The 17,822-nt window shown below is 32.9% G+C and overlaps 1 protein-coding gene across 1 annotated transcript; it reads right to left on the bottom strand.

The window, feature by feature from the left end:
- Window positions 1-9,680: 9,680 nt before the first annotated feature.
- Window positions 9,681-13,837, bottom strand: LOC113714799 (myb family transcription factor PHL7-like). Its single transcript, XM_027238880.2, has 7 exons — window positions 13,384-13,837; window positions 12,694-12,910; window positions 12,079-12,155; window positions 11,954-11,996; window positions 11,705-11,762; window positions 11,429-11,498; window positions 9,681-10,306 (listed from the first exon to the last, which is right to left on the bottom strand). The coding sequence occupies exons 2-7, from the start codon at window positions 12,815-12,817 to the stop codon at window positions 9,881-9,883; spliced, it is 798 nt and encodes a 265-aa protein (XP_027094681.1). The 5' UTR covers window positions 12,818-12,910; window positions 13,384-13,837; the 3' UTR covers window positions 9,681-9,880.
- Window positions 13,838-17,822: the final 3,985 nt, after the last annotated feature.

Genomic DNA, 17,822 nt, shown 5'->3' with positions numbered 1-17,822 from the left:
CAATGTATTAACTGTTGTACCATCACATCTTATTAGTTTTTTTTGATAACTTATTTATATAAAGTAAACACTCATATTTCTTTTTTCCATTTTTCTTACAAAATCTCATCCTCTCATGACTCTTTTTTTTTAATTTTCAACTCTCTCTCTCTCTCTCTCTATCCTCTTTTCTTTCATCACTCCCTTTTTAATCAAACCTCTTTATTTTTAATTTATTGATATTTTCTTCCATCTTTTAATTTTGTTTTTGTCCATTAAATTGAAAAAAGTTAAAAAAGAATAATTTTTTTTAACCCAAATTATTTAATGTCACAACCACTCACTTTTATCTCATTTTTTGTTTCTTATCAAGTTTACATTTCGATTTTTGATTTTCTTGACTTCCTTCGAACTCCAAACTTTCTTTTTTAAATTGCAATCTCTAAATCCCAAAACGTAAATTAAAATTTAAGTTCACAATATCTAAATTCTCATAAACGTGAATTTTGTATAATTTCAAAAAATTGTGATATTTTTGGGTTGGATTTAGATATAATTGAAATTGAGATGAAATTTATTTGTTTTAACTTATAATTTAAAAAATTTATTTTTAAAAATCCAAGTTATTAAAAAATAATAAACTTTTCATCATATAAAGTATTAAATTAGTCCATTACATGTCTTATTTTGTACATATATATTTATATAAATTATTTTTAAAAAAATTCATTGAACCGAGGTTGAACCGGTCCGACCGGTTGAACCTCGACCCTTTCACTTCATCGGTTCAATTAACGATCCGGTTTTTAAAACGCGGTCGCTTCACACTTCGATTGAGGCGTTCTCATGTAAGTTGTGGTGGAGATTTCAACAAGGATCTCTTTGGTCGGATTTCATGTTGACAAGATATTGCAATGGAATTCATCCTAATCAAGTACAAGTTACTTCTTGTTCTTTAGCCACTTGGAAGAGAATGCTTCGGATGAGAAATATGGTGGAGCTTCACGCAGTTTGGGATTTGGCAGAAGGGCATATCTCATTCTGGTGGGATAATTAGTTGGGCAATGGCCTCCTTGCATGGCAGTTTCCACACCATGCTGGAGACTAGGCAATATTGACTTACTGGGCAGATGGAGCTTGGGATTTTGTGGCATTAAGTAAGGTACTTCCAAGTGAAATTTTGCAGAGAATATCTTCACACTTTTATTGTTTAAAGGATGGCTCCCAGGATGTCATCCTTTGGTCTGATACAGCTTCTGGGTGTTTCAGGATTAGTTCTATGGTAAAGTTTATAGCTCCGGCCTCAGCTTTGTCTTGGGTCTCTAAGTATGTCTGGGTGAATGGCCCACCGCTAAAATTCTCATGCTTGCTATGGTGATTATTACAGTTTAAATTACCTATTTCGGATGTATTGTTTAAATTTAATGTTCATGGTACTTCGAGATGCTATTGTTGCGATGACCAACAGTTGGAGACTTTGCAGCATGTGTTCTCCTTGGGGGATATTCCTACGCAAATTTGGAGATTTTTTGAGATGTCATTTGGGTTTTCTTCCCAAGGGAAGCTAGTACGCGATCAGTGCATGTCTTGGTGGCTTAGTACTTCACCTTATTGGATGCTGAGATGGGTTTTACGGGTGGCACCGGCTGTAATCTTGTGGCACCTGTGGTGAGCAAGGAATTTGTATGTGTATGACGGGCATGCATGTCTTGCCAGTCTATATTCTGTCTCATAGGATCTTGGGAAATTTTCAGTCTACATTTGTTGGATTCAGCCTCCAGTGGGACTGTTCAAACTGAATTTTGATGGCTCGTTTAAGGATCAATCTAAGGCCGGGTGTGGAGGGGTGTTGAGGGACTCGTACAATTGGATGGTATTTGCTCTTCTGAGTCTTATAGTGGTGTAACTTCGGTACAAGCCGAGGCTAGGGCATTATGTACGGGGTTTGAGTTGTGTAGCCTGTTTTGCATTGCTCCTATGATGGTTGAGGGCGACTTTAAAATTATCATTGACGCTATGTATGATATCGGTGCGGTCCCGCCATCTGTTCTTCCGGTATTTCGTCGAATTCGTAAGTTACCTTTTGCTGGCATCTCCTATTTGCATACATATCGGGAGGGTAATGCTGTTGCAGACTCTTTGGCATCCATTGGCAGTAGTTCTAATAGGTTTTTAATATTTCCCATGCTTCAATCTTTGCCTAGGTCTATTAGAGGTCTCTGTAACGTTGATAGGCTAGGAATTGGTAGATTGAGATTTTTCAGACGACCGTCTATGGCTTGTATTTAGTAGGAGGTATGGTTCATGTCCCCCTCGGTTCTTGTACTTTCGTTATTTACTTGAATAAAAGGGTATTTTGGCTAAAAAAAAAAAAAATTATACGAGATTGTTGACCAACTCTCTTTTCAAATTAAGCAAGATTAAAACTGTGAGTTTGGAAGTTGAAGTATTACTTCACGCCATGATTTGACGATAATAATGGTCCTATTACTTGAAGAGTGGTTCAAGGTCTGCCATTCACTTTGGGAATGAACGATATTAATTCTCTAGAAAACCAAATTGGCTGAAATAGGTTTCATTCCTTATGGTAAATATAACTTTTGACATGCACCTTTTCACTTGCTAATGACTAAAATACTTTCTCATATATGCAGCCACATTTAGAAACATTTTGATTATGTCGTGTTAAACTAATAACAGTAAGTTTATAGGTTTTCTAATACTATTGCTATCGACATAATAGCGAATATAAAAAATTAGATGTGCCTAAAACCTTAGGAAAAAGGTTGATTAATATTAGAAATTTTTTATTAATTATACTAATTATGATATTTTAACATAATTTGTATTGTTTTAGTCCGAACTTCTTTTTTTTTGGGAATTGAATAAATGCAGCACAAGCATAAACTCAGAAGCTAGTTATTTCAATGTTACTGTTGTAGTTTGTTTTAACTTTTAAGTGAAGTACAAAGGTTAACAATGAAACAGAAAAGGTAAAGATATTAAACAGTCATCACATTCCCCAAAACACGTGATATATTAAACTTCATGAGCATCTCAAATCAAGGCTTTATAATTATATTGGTGATTGCAGGTATAATTAAGGGGATGATTGGTTTAGTTTGACATTGGATAGATGAGATTAATGGTTAATTTGACATTGGCTGACGTTGTAAAGGTCGCAGTCTTCTTTGAATAAAAAAAAAATTTAATTCTAAAGTTCTAAGGTGACATCAATTACCATTTAGAACTATTTAGTAAATCACAGTAAGTTTAAGGGCACAATGATTCAGGAATGACATGCGTTATTATAATTAAATTACGCATTACAAATTCCTAATCTCTGTTTCTAAACTCGGATCGAATCGACCGGTCAAATCGAAAATCAGCCAATTATCCGGTCCGAGTTAATCCTAAAAACCGAAAAATAAAAAACTCAATCAAATCAGGTCAAAAATCGGGTTTGACTGGGTTTGACAGGAAAAATATAAACCTAGTCTCCTTTTTTTTGAAAGGTCAAAATATTTTTAATATTATGTTTTGATCCCTAGGTTGTTAAAAATTATTATTATACTTCAAATATTTCATACTTTATAAATGTTGTCTTAAAATTTGGTGTTATTTTTCAATTAAATCCATAATTTTAATTCTAAACTTATTAATGCTCATTAAATAATACAAATTGCTACTTGATTGTTCTAATTTATTTATATTTTCTTGTTAAATATATTTGAAACATCAAATATATATGAATATACCTTTATTAATATTACCATGTTATTAGGTATTTTACATATAATATTCTAATTTTTAAATAATTTTTATTTATGACGTCATCCGGTTCAACCTCGATCAAATTCGTTGAACCTATTGACCCCTGAGCTTGACCGAGTCGATACCCGATCCGATTCTGAAAACGTAGTTCCTAATATGTAAGACAATTCAAGGTATCAATGATTAGGGCTGTGCATCAAAATCGAAAGCGGTAATTCGGAAGTTTGAAATCGGAAATTTTCGAAATTTTGACTTGAAGTTCCCCGACCGAATTCGATTTCGAATTCGATACCGAATTGAATTCGAAATTCGGTGAATTCCGAATTCACCGAATTCCTTCTTTTTTTTTTTCCTTTCGTTTCAGACTTGGTTCTCACTTCTTATCTTCTCAGCTAACGGTCGTTAAAGGAAGCAATAAAAAGAAGAGAGTAAGCTGAGTCGGAGGCGGAGGAAGGAATAAAAAGAAGAGTAGCCCTGATAAAACCAAAATACTTGCTGCCGTTATGCTTACTGCAGCAGCTCCAACTATCTTCTTGGATGTTGATGGTGAGCTTGCTGGCGTTGCTGGTAGAGGCTGTGGAAGCAGCAGCGGCGGTGATACCGGGCTGGTCCGGACTGGGCGGTAGCAAAACCGGCTGATTTTGCGGGGGATTGGAGGGGGAAGCTCGTGGTGTAAGAGGAGATGGAAAGAAAGTCTCTAAGTTCTGAGGGGAAGCAGATTGGGATGAAGATTGAGGGATGGAAGAAAGGATGATGAGCAAGAATGAATAAAGAATTTTTGATGGACAAAGATTTGCGGCCATGAATGTGATGTCTTGAACCAAATTGAACAAAGCTCGAATGAGTTTGAATGTGGATTTTGGTTATATTTGTGGACCGTGTGGCTTTTTGGTTTAGATAAGGAAGAGGCGGCGGAAGAGTGAGGTGAGTTAAGTTAACAGGTTAGGGTTTTTGCAATATCATGTATCAGGTATTAACTTATTATTTTAATTTTAATTTCAATTATTAACTTATTATGTTATATAATATATATTATATATATGTATTGTTAAAAAGTAAAAACTATTATATTATATATAAATATTATTATTCGAATTCGGTATAAAATTTCCGATTTCAAATTCCGATTTCAAAAATTATATTTTCGAATTCGACCCGATTTCGACCAATTCGAAATCGGAATTACCGAATTCCATTCCGAATTATCGAAATTCCGAATTCAAAATTTCGAATTCAATTCGAAATCGGTCAATAAATCGGAATTTTTCGAATTTGCACACCCCTATCAATGATGCCTTAATTTATTGTTTAAACTTGAGACTTTAGGAATTAGAAATTTTAGACTCAAATGTCACGAAATGTGAATTTATATTAATCCTCATTTCACTATTTTTTCGTTATCCGTAATCATAATAAAACAAATAATAATAAGACAATTCAAGGGCTAAGTATTATTGATAATACTTAAACAAAATCTAAGGTTACAATGCCTTACGAATAACTAATCACCACTAGTAACATCAGTTATGAATTATGAATTCCAAATATGAAACTCAATTCAAGGTCCAAGTGTTGTTGATATTAGTAAGTGAAGTCACAAGGTGACAATGACTTAGGAAATATTTAATCAAGACTGACAAATATTAATTTAGAACTCCGAATGGGTACCTGAATTCAAGGTAGTCGTATTATTAATAACATTAATTCTTAATTACTGCTAGTATAATTGATAAAATTAGTTAGGATTTTTCTAATGGATGCCCATTGGACACTTGTTCATATATTTAATATTCATTTAACCGATCATGTATATATACATATTAACAATTATTATATTCCCTTGCATTTATAAAATTTTTCAATATAATCTTACCTACTCTCTTTTATATTTATTTACTTTCTCTAATTAATCTCACATTTCTAAAATATGACACTTAAAATATATTTTAACAAATACCATATGACACCATTAGACAAATCCAATTAGTTATTGACTAAACAACGTGACATTTAATATACTTCTCTCTCTACCCACTATTTTCTTTGCTTTCTTTCTACTCTCAACCTTCGCTTTGCTGCTCTTCCTCTATAAGACAAAAATGTTGGTCTCAAACCAAGGTCACCCTTCCTCTTTCACTGTTTTTATTTTGTGTTTAATAAAATCTCTTCTATTGTATCTTAATGAGAGTTTTCTCTTTCCTAATATTTACAAGTAATAGTTTTCTTCTCTTCTAAACTATCCTAGCAAGAATTTTGTCTAGTTTTTTTTTTACTTTTTGCTTAAATCTAAAAGTTTTTTCAAATCTATTTGTTAGATCTGGAATTTTTTGGATCTTCTCATCAAATCTCAGTATTAATTTTGAACTTGAACTAGTTGAATAATAGATATGAGGGAACAGACATGTATAGATATTTATAAAGCAACTCGTGTAAATGGTCAGATTAAATAAATTGTGATTCACAATGTAATATTTCTTATTTTGTAAATCTGTTAAATCTAATGATTTTCAAATTAGTTATATTTGTGACATGTTCTATGTATTTTCTGCTATTAGTGCAACTATTTTTATCAAATAAATCATGTTGGACAATTTTAAACTAGTTTATTAATAATATTAGCTCCCGTCTTATAAAAAAAAGTGACATTTAGTGCAAAGAATAATTGCCATAATGTTATCTGTGTAACTCAATTCAAAATCCTTGTATTAATAACATTAATTAATAATTACAAGTTGACAATGTGGCATTTGGAGCAAAGACTAATTGTCATGGGAACGTCACATATCAATCACATCTCGACGTGACTCCCAAATCAAGGTCCAAGTTTGTTCATTGTATTAATTGGACTATGAACCTCCCCTGAAATTTTTTAGTAATTTCACTAGTCTCTCTTGATGTTTGTAAAATTACACTAACTTCCCCAATGATTAAAGTTTTGATAACAAAATCAATTCAAATTAGAAAAAATATCATTTAAAAAGGTACTTTAAAAAGAGATATGAAATTTTTATTCTATAAATAATCCTTATGCATGTGTATAAGTTGTATTAGTAAAAGAATGAAATCAATAAAAAGATGAAAACAATTAACAGCCATATTCCACTGTTTAAAAAGTTCATATTCAATACATTATACATAACAAATAAGCAACAAAACTAACTAATAATCATAAGATTCAACAAAATAGACTAGTCATCTCTTTCACACGAGGTGTGCTATGACTCTTATGATTTTGAACAGAATTTTTTTTTTTGAATTTTGCACTTCTTCTCCTTCTTTTCTTTACTTCCACAAAATACTTTATAACTATCATAGTTTTAAGAGTTTCAAAGAAATTTTCCTCGTAAACAGCCTTGTTTTGCCTTGTGTTTTCTTTCTTCTCTCAGATCCCTTCTTCTCATATAGCATAACTAATTTTTGCTCATTGTCAAGTTCTATCAATCATAAAATGGCGCCATTTGGTATATCAATTTGCATTATTTTATAATTGCAAGTTACAGTTCATGATTAAAAAATTTTGCAATAGTTATTTCCTTCAATTACTTACTAACAGTTAATTAGTGCTTGAATTGCTCAATCATCAGATATTAATTTCTAATAAAACATAATGTCTTAGGATATATGAGTAATTTCTCCCCATGTGAGATAAGTAATTGATCCCACAATTCTATTAGAGAAGGTAAGTAAAATTTTGCAAACCTCAAGCGAGGCCAGTGAAATTGTAAGAAACCTTAGAAGAGTTCTCTGAAATTATCCCTATATCATATTTGGAATTCATTATTGGCTTGTTTTATGCCTATCAAATGATATAAAGTTTGTTATAGTGCATGCTACGAATACCGCCCAACTAGTAAAGCATTGGCAACGTTTATCAGTGGAAAGATTATTTAGCATTGGCAAATTTTTTTATTTTTTTGGAGGGACATTCCAACCTTTAATAAGTTGTCATGGTAGTTCACTGTTCTAGGATAGATACCAATTCATTTTGGGGATAAATTCAGAAACAATATCACTTTTTTTTTTTCAGAAAGTATGTCAAAGTTACTTGGCTCTCTTAAAATTTACCGAGAAAACTTTAGACTGGTGGTTAAGGTTGAGACTCTAAGAATTAAAAGTCTTGAATTCAAATTTTTCTTTTTTCATCTCGCTTCTTAAATCACACCCATCCCCTACTTAGATGGAGACTCTAAAAATTAGAAGTCTTTGAGATCAAATTCCCTTTCCCTCACTTCGTTTATTAAATCACACCCATCCCATTATTAGATCTTTGTGAATCTTGTATGCCAAGTGAATTCTCAAATTGATCATAAATTAAACTCTTGTTTGCTTAAGCTAGTCACACAGGTCATCAATTTTTATGAGCGGGTGCTTATTCTTAACGATGATCTTGTTGAACTTGCCATAGTCAATTCATAACCTTAAGGTATGATCGGTGTTTCAGGTCTAATGACCTTTATGCCCAGCAAGTCTTACATTTACTCTTCAATTTGGGTGCCAAAGGCATTTGAGATTCAAACTCTTTATCCAACGGTATTTTAGGTAAATCCTCGAGAAACACATTCAGAAGCTGTTAACAACTGAAATCTCTTCAAAAGAATTCACTTTCTTAGTTAGTAGTATTTAATACATAACCAAGTAATTCTCAGCACCTTTCCTTAGTGCTCTCACTGTATATTTCTGAGATTTAGGCCTACAACTAGCAGCACTTGGATATCGAAGTTACCCGATCACGGGAGAGGAGAGGGGCGTGGGAGTGGGACAATGCAGGGCGGAGAGATAGAAAATGGGGCGGCCCTCTTCCATTCCTCGTCCCGTTCCCTACGTGCGCACGTGCACATACATACATATATATATATATATACACATATGTGTGTGTATGATATATGTAAATATGAAATGAAAAATCTAACATTTTGTTGATGTAAAAGGATAAATTGTTGTTGTGTTAGTTTACTTTTTTTTTTTTTTAAATGTATGGCATGTTGTTTTTAAAACAACAATAATGGGTTTAGATTTTATGTAAAATCAAATATGGAGAAATGAATTCAAAATATCAAAAAACTTAAATTTTATGTCATGATGAATTTTTTGGTTAAAAATTCAAAGAATGATTTATAAATTTATTATTAATATTTGCGTGTGTGAGAGAGAGAGAGTATAAGAAAAAACTTATAATGGTCACCTACGGGATAACATTAAATAACTTTTTATGGAATAGAAACACCTCAAAGAAAATTTTCAACATGAATAGTTCGTATCATAAAAGCAACTGTTGCTGCATTTCATCCCATCGTAAATACACCTTCATGCAGTTTGACTTCATTTCCAATCTTTTTGGAGTAATATACTTCAAACCTTTAATAGAGTAGGACAACAAAAGAGCAATTTTTAAATGGAAACATTTTATTTCATCTCCCTTAAATGAGTTTTAGAATATTATAATTTGCAATGAGCTGACAATGTTACAAAAAGTTAAAAATAGGGATGGTTAATTTTTTTTTTTTTTTTTTAAAAGTGCAAGGGTCATCAAGTGGTACCATGAGAAATCTTTCCCAAATTATCCCTATATTTAATTTGTTAGTGTTTTCTCGTCTTTTTGTTTTTATGCAAGTACTCAATTTCTTTTCTAATTATGTATGGGTTGACATTATTGAAGCGTCAGTGTTGCCAAGCAGCTCACTTTTCTATGAATATATAAACTAAAGAAATATTAAGCAAATATTTTATCACCTGAAGTTAATGGATCATATAACTCTGCTTACAAGGCACACTACCATGCAAAAAGTTAAAACTACGAAAGTTGGAGATATCTATCATAAATTACAATGTCAATGAAACCCCATACAAGAAAGACTAAAGGAAGAATTTAGAGTGGAATCAAGTAGGTAAATGCTTGAAAACTCCAAAGCAATCTAAAAGAACGTGAATTCTCTGAAAACATCTAAAAGGGTTTGAATTTGCATGTCATCCAAAGCGGTGCTACATTTAAAGACAGTAATTGGAGCAAAATCCGCAGAGTGAACTAACTACAGCACAACCTGAAACAGGATTCCCCTGAACTACACAACGGATGGCCTTTTGTCTCTAAGCTTTCGTTCAGACCAGATGAACATGATGCATAATCACACTAGTCTCTTGTAGGGAACACTGAATGCAAGCCTGATAGCTGCTGAGTGAACATCATGTCCGGTTTTGAAAATGCTGCATTCAAGCCTACGCGTTGCTTCTTAGATGACCTGTCAGCGTCTATGTTTTCAAACAGGTTCATGTGGCAGCCAGACTCAGGAGTTTGAGGCTCCTGGGGAGAGAACGATTCATCCATAGAAAGGCTCTTGGTTGAAGGATGGTCCTTGGTAGGCTTATCTATCACAGGAGGCTCAGAAGTCGGGGGAGGGGTTCCTGGGTCGGTTCTCATCTCAACATCTGCACAATTGTCTGTTACCCCTGCACTTGGCCCTTCTGGAAGAACTCCATTCAGACGCTGCTGCTCTTCAATTATCTTCTTCAGATACTTTCCCTGGGCTTCAATTCTTAACTGTAGCTGCTTTTGCACCTATTTTGTGGGTCAAGTGGAAGAAATAATTGGATTAGTCAACAGATAGATGGCGAATCGCACATATGACTTCCTACCACTAGACAAGAAACAGTTAGGAGCAATCCCCATGACTGAATGCCACTATTTGGGAAACTTAAGGCAAGATTTCAGGCTTCAAAAATAGAAATTCACCATTTATGCCAGAAGAAATACAGTTTTCAATCATTTATGAACTCTTTTTTAAGCACACATCGGGATGTCAATAACAGTTGCAGGGCAATGCATGGCCAAATGGAAGAGCATAAGCATACTGTTTATTTTTTTATACTAGATCCTCCTAAAACTGAAAATCCTGCAAGTGGCTTCATTTCAAGCGGAAGCCACTAGCTGCAGGCCATGCATCTGCTCAACAAGTTTCTACCATGGGCAATAGTTGCAGTATGGTTGAAGATTACACAAGAACCCTCTGTAATAGAAAAGAACGCTTCCTCTTAGCCATATTATAATATCACACAAAAGCTTAAGAAAAGGATTCTTCATATTAGTGAACGAGATGCAGGAAACAAATCTGCTGGATTAACCAAAATCTCATGCAGACTTTTGCTAGCAGATGTCATCAACATCAAAGCTTAGCTGCAACTTTCCCAATTCACTTGTGCACACTATTAATTTTTTCCTCTTCATACAAGAAAATTCAGAAGCAACACTCTATTGTCTGACTATAGGCATCTCACAAGTTAGTTACACACTTAAAATTGGTAAATAGAAATTCAACACTATGCAGGGCAACAGTGCTTGGTTCCTGAGGACACTGACACTATTTTTCTAGGCAAAGATCGATATTCCCAAACTGGGGGAGATGCATGTCTAAGATGGCTCTTCCCATATAGACAATGTAAGCTAAGACTAAAGCTATGTGAAGGATTTTTTTTAACATGATCAGCTCAAACTTTTGGTCTATGGTCTACATGCAGCATCATGAACATCAAATGCAAATCTACATCACCAAAATGCATTCTAACGAGCCAAAAATGCCTTTGAGATGCATGCCAATGTGCAACAACATCAACAAACTAGATATACTAATGGAAAAATCATAGAGAAAAACTTTCCTCTACATGGACACCATGATAAGCATACCTCCAACTGCTCATGCAGTCGCTTTTGAACTTCCATCTGCAGTTTTAGTGCTTCAGTAATTTCCATCCCGCTGTAAAAAGAAAGTCAGAAAATCATTATATACAGCAAATGAGTGCAGACCATTTACTTAAACAGAAATTAAGTTTACTATCGAGTAGACTCAAGTAACTTGCTGGGCTGAAACTTCATCAAACCAATCCAGTATATTTCATTTGCAAACACCCATTAGCAAGTTCAGAAGAGCCTATTCAACATAAGGAACCAGAATGCACTTACGATGAACCATCCAAACCAGCAAGCATATCCTTAGCATCTTTCTTGTCCAGCTTTTTCCCTGGAATTTGCATTTCAGACAAACGACATCACAAAGTATCATAAATTTCTCAAATTAAAATAAAAAAGGGAGAGAATCTCAAACATAATTTTAGCAACTTCTATTTTTTCTTCTTCTTTCGAGTGTAAGATGTGTTTATATTAGAAATCTAGATAGCATAATCACATAAAAACAGAGAACAATAAGCATACCATCAACTGAGGAATCAGGAAGGTACTTGGCAAGTCTGTATTTCTGGAATCAAGCAAGAAATCATTAAGCAAAGATCAATCCCAAAAAGAATGACTACTAGCATGCATCAAACTTCAAACTATACCTGCAAATGGCTCTTGACATGGTAAATTGTTAACCCTTGTACACCCATAACCCTAAGAACACCCTTGGGTGTAGCCCCTGCAATACGATCAACAAGTCTCACAATAACTTATGGAGCGTAAATTTGATAGAATTCTTCTATGATACACTAAACGACAGTCATAAAAATACTTACTGAATACCCAGCACTCTGCATAAATAGTATCCAGATATTCTACCTATCACCAGATGATAGAAGGTCCATATAGATAATCTCTTGTATGTCTTTTGTTAATTAAAACAAAACAAGAACAAAAGAGCAGATATGCTACATAATCTCATTGCAGAAGCATTTTACCAGTTTTCAACAGGCTCTTTCATCTTTTTCTCCCATATTTCGTAAACAATCACCAAAAGTTTTAACCTTCTAACAGTTTCTTTACCAAATGTTATACAAAGACAACTTTGGCTAAACTTATTCCTCAAATACAAAACCCAATTATTTTAACTTATCATTCTCTTTATTCAAATCAAACTATGGAACTAGACATGCCTACTAACTACATCATCTTTCATAAACTATCAATTCCTCCAAAACAGAAGCTAGTCAAACCAGAATGAAAACCAAGAAACTTACGATCCGGGCCACCAAGTTGAGCAACAGCATCAACAAATCGTTCATGGAGCTCATTAGTCCAGCGTAGTCGTTGCTTAGAAGCCAGATTGGCCGCGTTGTTGTTTCCTCCGTTCATGAAGTCCATCGTTTTCTTTGATACCGAAAGGTTTGAAATGGCTAAACCACAAAATACCCTGTTTTGAGTTAAAACTAAAGGTTCAACTCAAAGGTGCCTGCCCTGTACACAACCACAACAACAAGAAAGAGCCCACAAAGTCAACATCATTGACTTGAAACAAGCCGTGGATTAGTGATAATCCAAATATCAATTAACTATTAATTCTGGAAATTAAGCTTCAGCTCGAGATGCCCTCCAGACAACAAGAACCCACAAAGTCAAAAGCATCACTCTTGAGATTAAAAGAACCCCATGAAAGTACGAAAAAAGCAGTGATCATGATAATTTAAATATCTCAACTATACATAAAAATCGAATCTTTAAAGCAAAATTTCAAAATGATATGATACTCCTACTAAAATATTTTAGCCAAGATGGGTTTTCCTGAAAAGGGTAAAATCAGAAGCAACTAAAACCAAAATTGAAAATTACAAGTGGTTTTGTCCCAGTTTTCACAACAACCCATGATTAAATAGAAAAGCAGAAAGGGAGGTAGCAGACGGATGGAAATAAAAAAGATGGAGAAAACATACCTTTCCCTTTTGGAAAAACAAAAAAAAAAAAGCTACTAAAAATAGAAACTGATTAGCTAGCTGAAAATACAACTTTGCAGGAGAATTTTTGAAGGCCAGAAGGCTTGGGGGACAGAAAGATATCCAGTTTCCTTGTTGGCCTTCTTTCTTTCACAAGTTTCAGGGGTGGAAACCCTCTATTATCAGGTTATGGGAAGAGGGATTTCATATAATTTCATTCTCAAGAAAGAACTAGAGAGAATGGGATTGGGAGTGGTCGTGCTACAGGTAAATGGTGGGGTGGGTGGGTCCAGTTCGGCAGAGGTCACATAGTTACAGGCCACAAAGGGAGGAAAGGGGTGCAAAGCTCTATCTGGGACGGAATCTAGTTGGACATATTCCGGGCCGGCCTTTTGTTTTCTTCCTATTTCCTCACTTTCTCTACTCCATTTGTCTTTTCCTACATTTCGCGGACAGTTTGTTCTTAGGTGCGTTCAATGAAATATAATGCCTGAAACCTAAAATTTGAAGCGTGAAATTTAAAATCTGAATTCCTTGATATAGTGAATTATAAATATAAATTTAATATATTTAAATATATATCATATTAAATAATAAATAAATACTTGTGAATAGTTTACTTATTTATTAGAAAAATTTTATTTAGAAAATTCAGTGTTGAGGGTGTGTTTGAATCCTTCAATTTTTCAAAAACTAATTTTTTTAATATTATAAAAAAAATTTTAAAATAGTCTAATTTTTTTTATGTTTAAAAAATATCCCAAAATATATTTTAAAAACTCTACTACTCTTAAATATTCCAAAATATTTTCTAAAAATATTCCAAAATATACTTTAAAAACTCTGTTACAGTAAAATTTTTCAAAAATACCCCCAAAAACAGCTAATCCAAACGAAGTAATGTTAAATTTAAATCTATTAAGTTTAAGCGCTCAATTAGTTTATCAAACACGGCCTTAGTCACAATTGAATTTTAATTCCAAAATTTACATAGAATTATACGTACTTATGCCCGCTAATGTATACGTCATTAGTATTTAAAAGATCATTTTTCTCCAAAAAATTTTTACATTTTTCATGAACACATTTAGTAATTATTTTTTATCTCATATTTATCAAATCATTACAATATATCTTTCTACAAAAGTTTAGAAAATGACAATCCAAATGGGTTCCTAATTTTTATAATTTTATTACTCAATTATTTTTTGCGCCTACGAAGGGTATATTACCTTAATTTTTACAGTAGCAATACCAGTAACCCTTTCACGAAAGGCTTTTTAGTTCAATAAAATGGATTTGAAATATTATTTTTTTCTAAAAGTAAATTAAAATTGGACAAGTATTTGAATGCAAGAGGCCTATAAAATGTAAGCGTAGGCATGCATATAATAAGTTGAATCATATTAAATGTATTAACAACCCAACAAACGGAGAGGAACTAGAGGGAGTTAAATTGCAATTTTAATAAATACACTCAGATCTGACCTCCAGCAAATGTACTCTAGGCGATATTTCCAATAAATGCAACATTAATAGCTTATTAATATTTTTGGCCCTCAGTATATTTATTTGAAAAAAAGGTGCATCTTTATTAGTTTCATCTAATCGCATTTACTTTCATGTGTATATTTGTGGGAGATGCTACAATTCCCTTCGGGTATCATTTCCTCAAGTTAAAATTCACTATGAATGATGCAAAAATAAATATTTTTAATCTTTAAATTGTAACATGTTCAATGATTTAATATAAATCAGTATAATCATTGAATATGTCTCAACTAGTTTTCGGATATAAATGAAGGAAATAGTTCTTTAAAGGACCATATAATTTTCTTATATTTGTTAGTATAAATTTGATAGAAGTTTATTGTGTTCAATGTCATTGAGTGAGAAAGAGAATGAAAAGAAGCTAACATTAAAGAAGAATTTTTTTTGCATATTACATAAATTGATAAAAAGTGTTAACACTAAGAGTTAGTTTGGATTGAGAGAAATGGAGAGACAAGTGGGAAGAAAAGAAAGGAAATGGGAGAATGAGAACTTAAAGAAATTCTCTTGCCAAAATTGGAGAGAAATGAAAGGAAAATGAACTAATAGTTAAATTGTCACGTGTGCCTATTAAAATAAACATCAATAATGATAAACTCGAGGGCCAATAAGTAAAATCCACATATTAATAAGCTTTTCCCTCTTACACCTCCCCAATGTCATGGGAGGAGAGTGCTATCCTTTCTTTTCTCTTCTTTTCTTTCTCAAGTTTTCTTTTCTTTTCTTTTCTTTTTTTCTCCTGCTCTACTTGCCATATGTACAGTTATATGTACAGTTAGATGCTTAAGAAAACTCAACTAATCCTTTCTCTTCTCTTTGTTTGGGTTGTAAGTTTTTGAAATTTTTGTAAAAAAAAAATATATACTTTAAAGATGTGATATATATGAAATAAAAAGATAATTAAAATTTTGGAAAGAAAATAATTCAAAATATTTTCTATAAAAACTCACAATCCAAACGTGCTTACATTTCTACACTCCCCTAAACTAAATGGTATAATGAAAATTTGAGCTCTCTACGCATCAACAAGGAGGGTTAAATGTTTTTCTTTTTCGCGCTAGGCTAAGTGTTTTGGTTAATTTTACACTTGGAATAATCGACCTGAAATTATTTTACACGAGTACCTTGGAGAATCTAAAAATTATATCATGACTATTGTCGCACATCCAAACTTATTAGTCTACAAATATTTTTTTACGTTGTCAGTGTTGAAAAAATTAAGCCTTACATTTGATTTGGCTTAAGAATTGATGTTCAACAATGATGGGTTCACCTCATATGCAATTAAAAACAAAAGGCAAAGCGAATCACGAGAAGCCGCCTTAAGACATGCGGATGCGACTAGAGTTTCATGTGAAACTGATGCCGGTTATTTGACCGGGACAAATTCGGTTTGATTGGACCGATTTATAAGTGGGACAAAATAATCTATATGGGTTGTTTTTATTGAGGAAAGGATATTTGATCCCGAAAGGCGAGTCGAATTAGTTGTACCTAATACTTTCATAAATTTAGATTTATTAGGTTTATAAATCAACAAAAGTCTAATTACGGCTGTTGAAAAAAAGACAAACTGCCTCACGGGATTGGGTAATTGGGTGGTAGTATCCCACTTAGCAGCAGGTTCCCCCTATAGGTAGTTTATCCCACATCGGGGTTGGGGTTGGGTTATAAGTCCCTGGGATTGTCTCAAGAGTTGCCGGCTTTTGGGGTTAATTCTGGGATTAGGTTTATAAATCAACAAAAGTCTAATTACGGCTGTTGAAAAAAAAAAAAGAGTGATGTAAAATGGAATTTAATAATCATTCATGATCTGAAGTCCAAATAATTTCAAAAAGAAAAATCTAAATAAGTGCTTGAAAGATTGAATTTAAATTAGGAATTTAGGATCTTGAATGGGTTATCTAATGTACGTGGGAAATAACGAAATACGGCGCCAATCGATGATTAGATGCCGATTTACGTTACGTTTATGACCATATGACAAAGGAATTAGCCATACACTGTCTTTTTTTTTGTGCTTTAAAATCAACAAATTATAGGTTTTTGGGGGACAAAGCTGTTCAAATATTTTAGTGTCAGCTAGCCATTTGTGTTTTTATTGTTCTATGTTAGGCTAAAAGAAAATTTTCCATTTGATTTTTGAAACAACTTTTTTAAGTAATCCGTTCTTCAGTTTTTATACAACATTATAAACCAAACTACAGTTTTTAGCAAAGACGAAGGCACTATTGGTGGTTTATTGCTTGAACCAAAACAAAAGAACATTGCATATGCTTGTATGCTAATAGAATGGGATGCCATGGGATTGAGGTCCAGAATTTATTATCATCTAGCATCTATTTATTTATTTTGTTTCCCTGCCATCTAAAAGTTGCCCTCTATGTTTATGTGCTATAAAGTTTGGGTGGTTTAAAGATTAAATTGATTAAGTACCTCTCGAAACGCAGATCTGTTAATTGATTAAATTGATCAAGTTAATTTTGCTGTTTTTATAGCCCCAAGTATCACTTTTCTCTTTTTGAGGGTTTCATCTTTATTTTATTATTCTATCACTTTTCTAATACTTTAATTTTTTTTCTTTAAGAAAATTCTGTGCTTTACAAGGCGAAAGGAAAAAATAAAATAAAATTTAAGAGTCAAACCAAAAATCTCAGTATCTTCTGATTAATGTTGTACCGTCTAAATTGGGTCTAATATTTGTAAGTTAGAATATCAACGAGTTTATTGCTAAAATAACTCGTCTTCTAAAACATATATCCAAAGTAACCTAATTTTAAAAATTATTACCTTTATAATTCTCTTTTTGCCACAAAGGTTGCATATGTGGCAGGATGAAAATAGAGACATATTCTATCTTTCTTTTTTATCTGATATCCCCCCAGATT

This window comes from Coffea arabica, chromosome 10c (genome assembly GCF_036785885.1).
Source record: "Coffea arabica cultivar ET-39 chromosome 10c, Coffea Arabica ET-39 HiFi, whole genome shotgun sequence".
Taxonomy (NCBI): Eukaryota; Viridiplantae; Streptophyta; class Magnoliopsida; order Gentianales; family Rubiaceae; genus Coffea; species Coffea arabica.
Note: the sequence above shows the minus strand (reverse complement) of the source record. Positions and strands in the feature narration are given on the sequence as shown.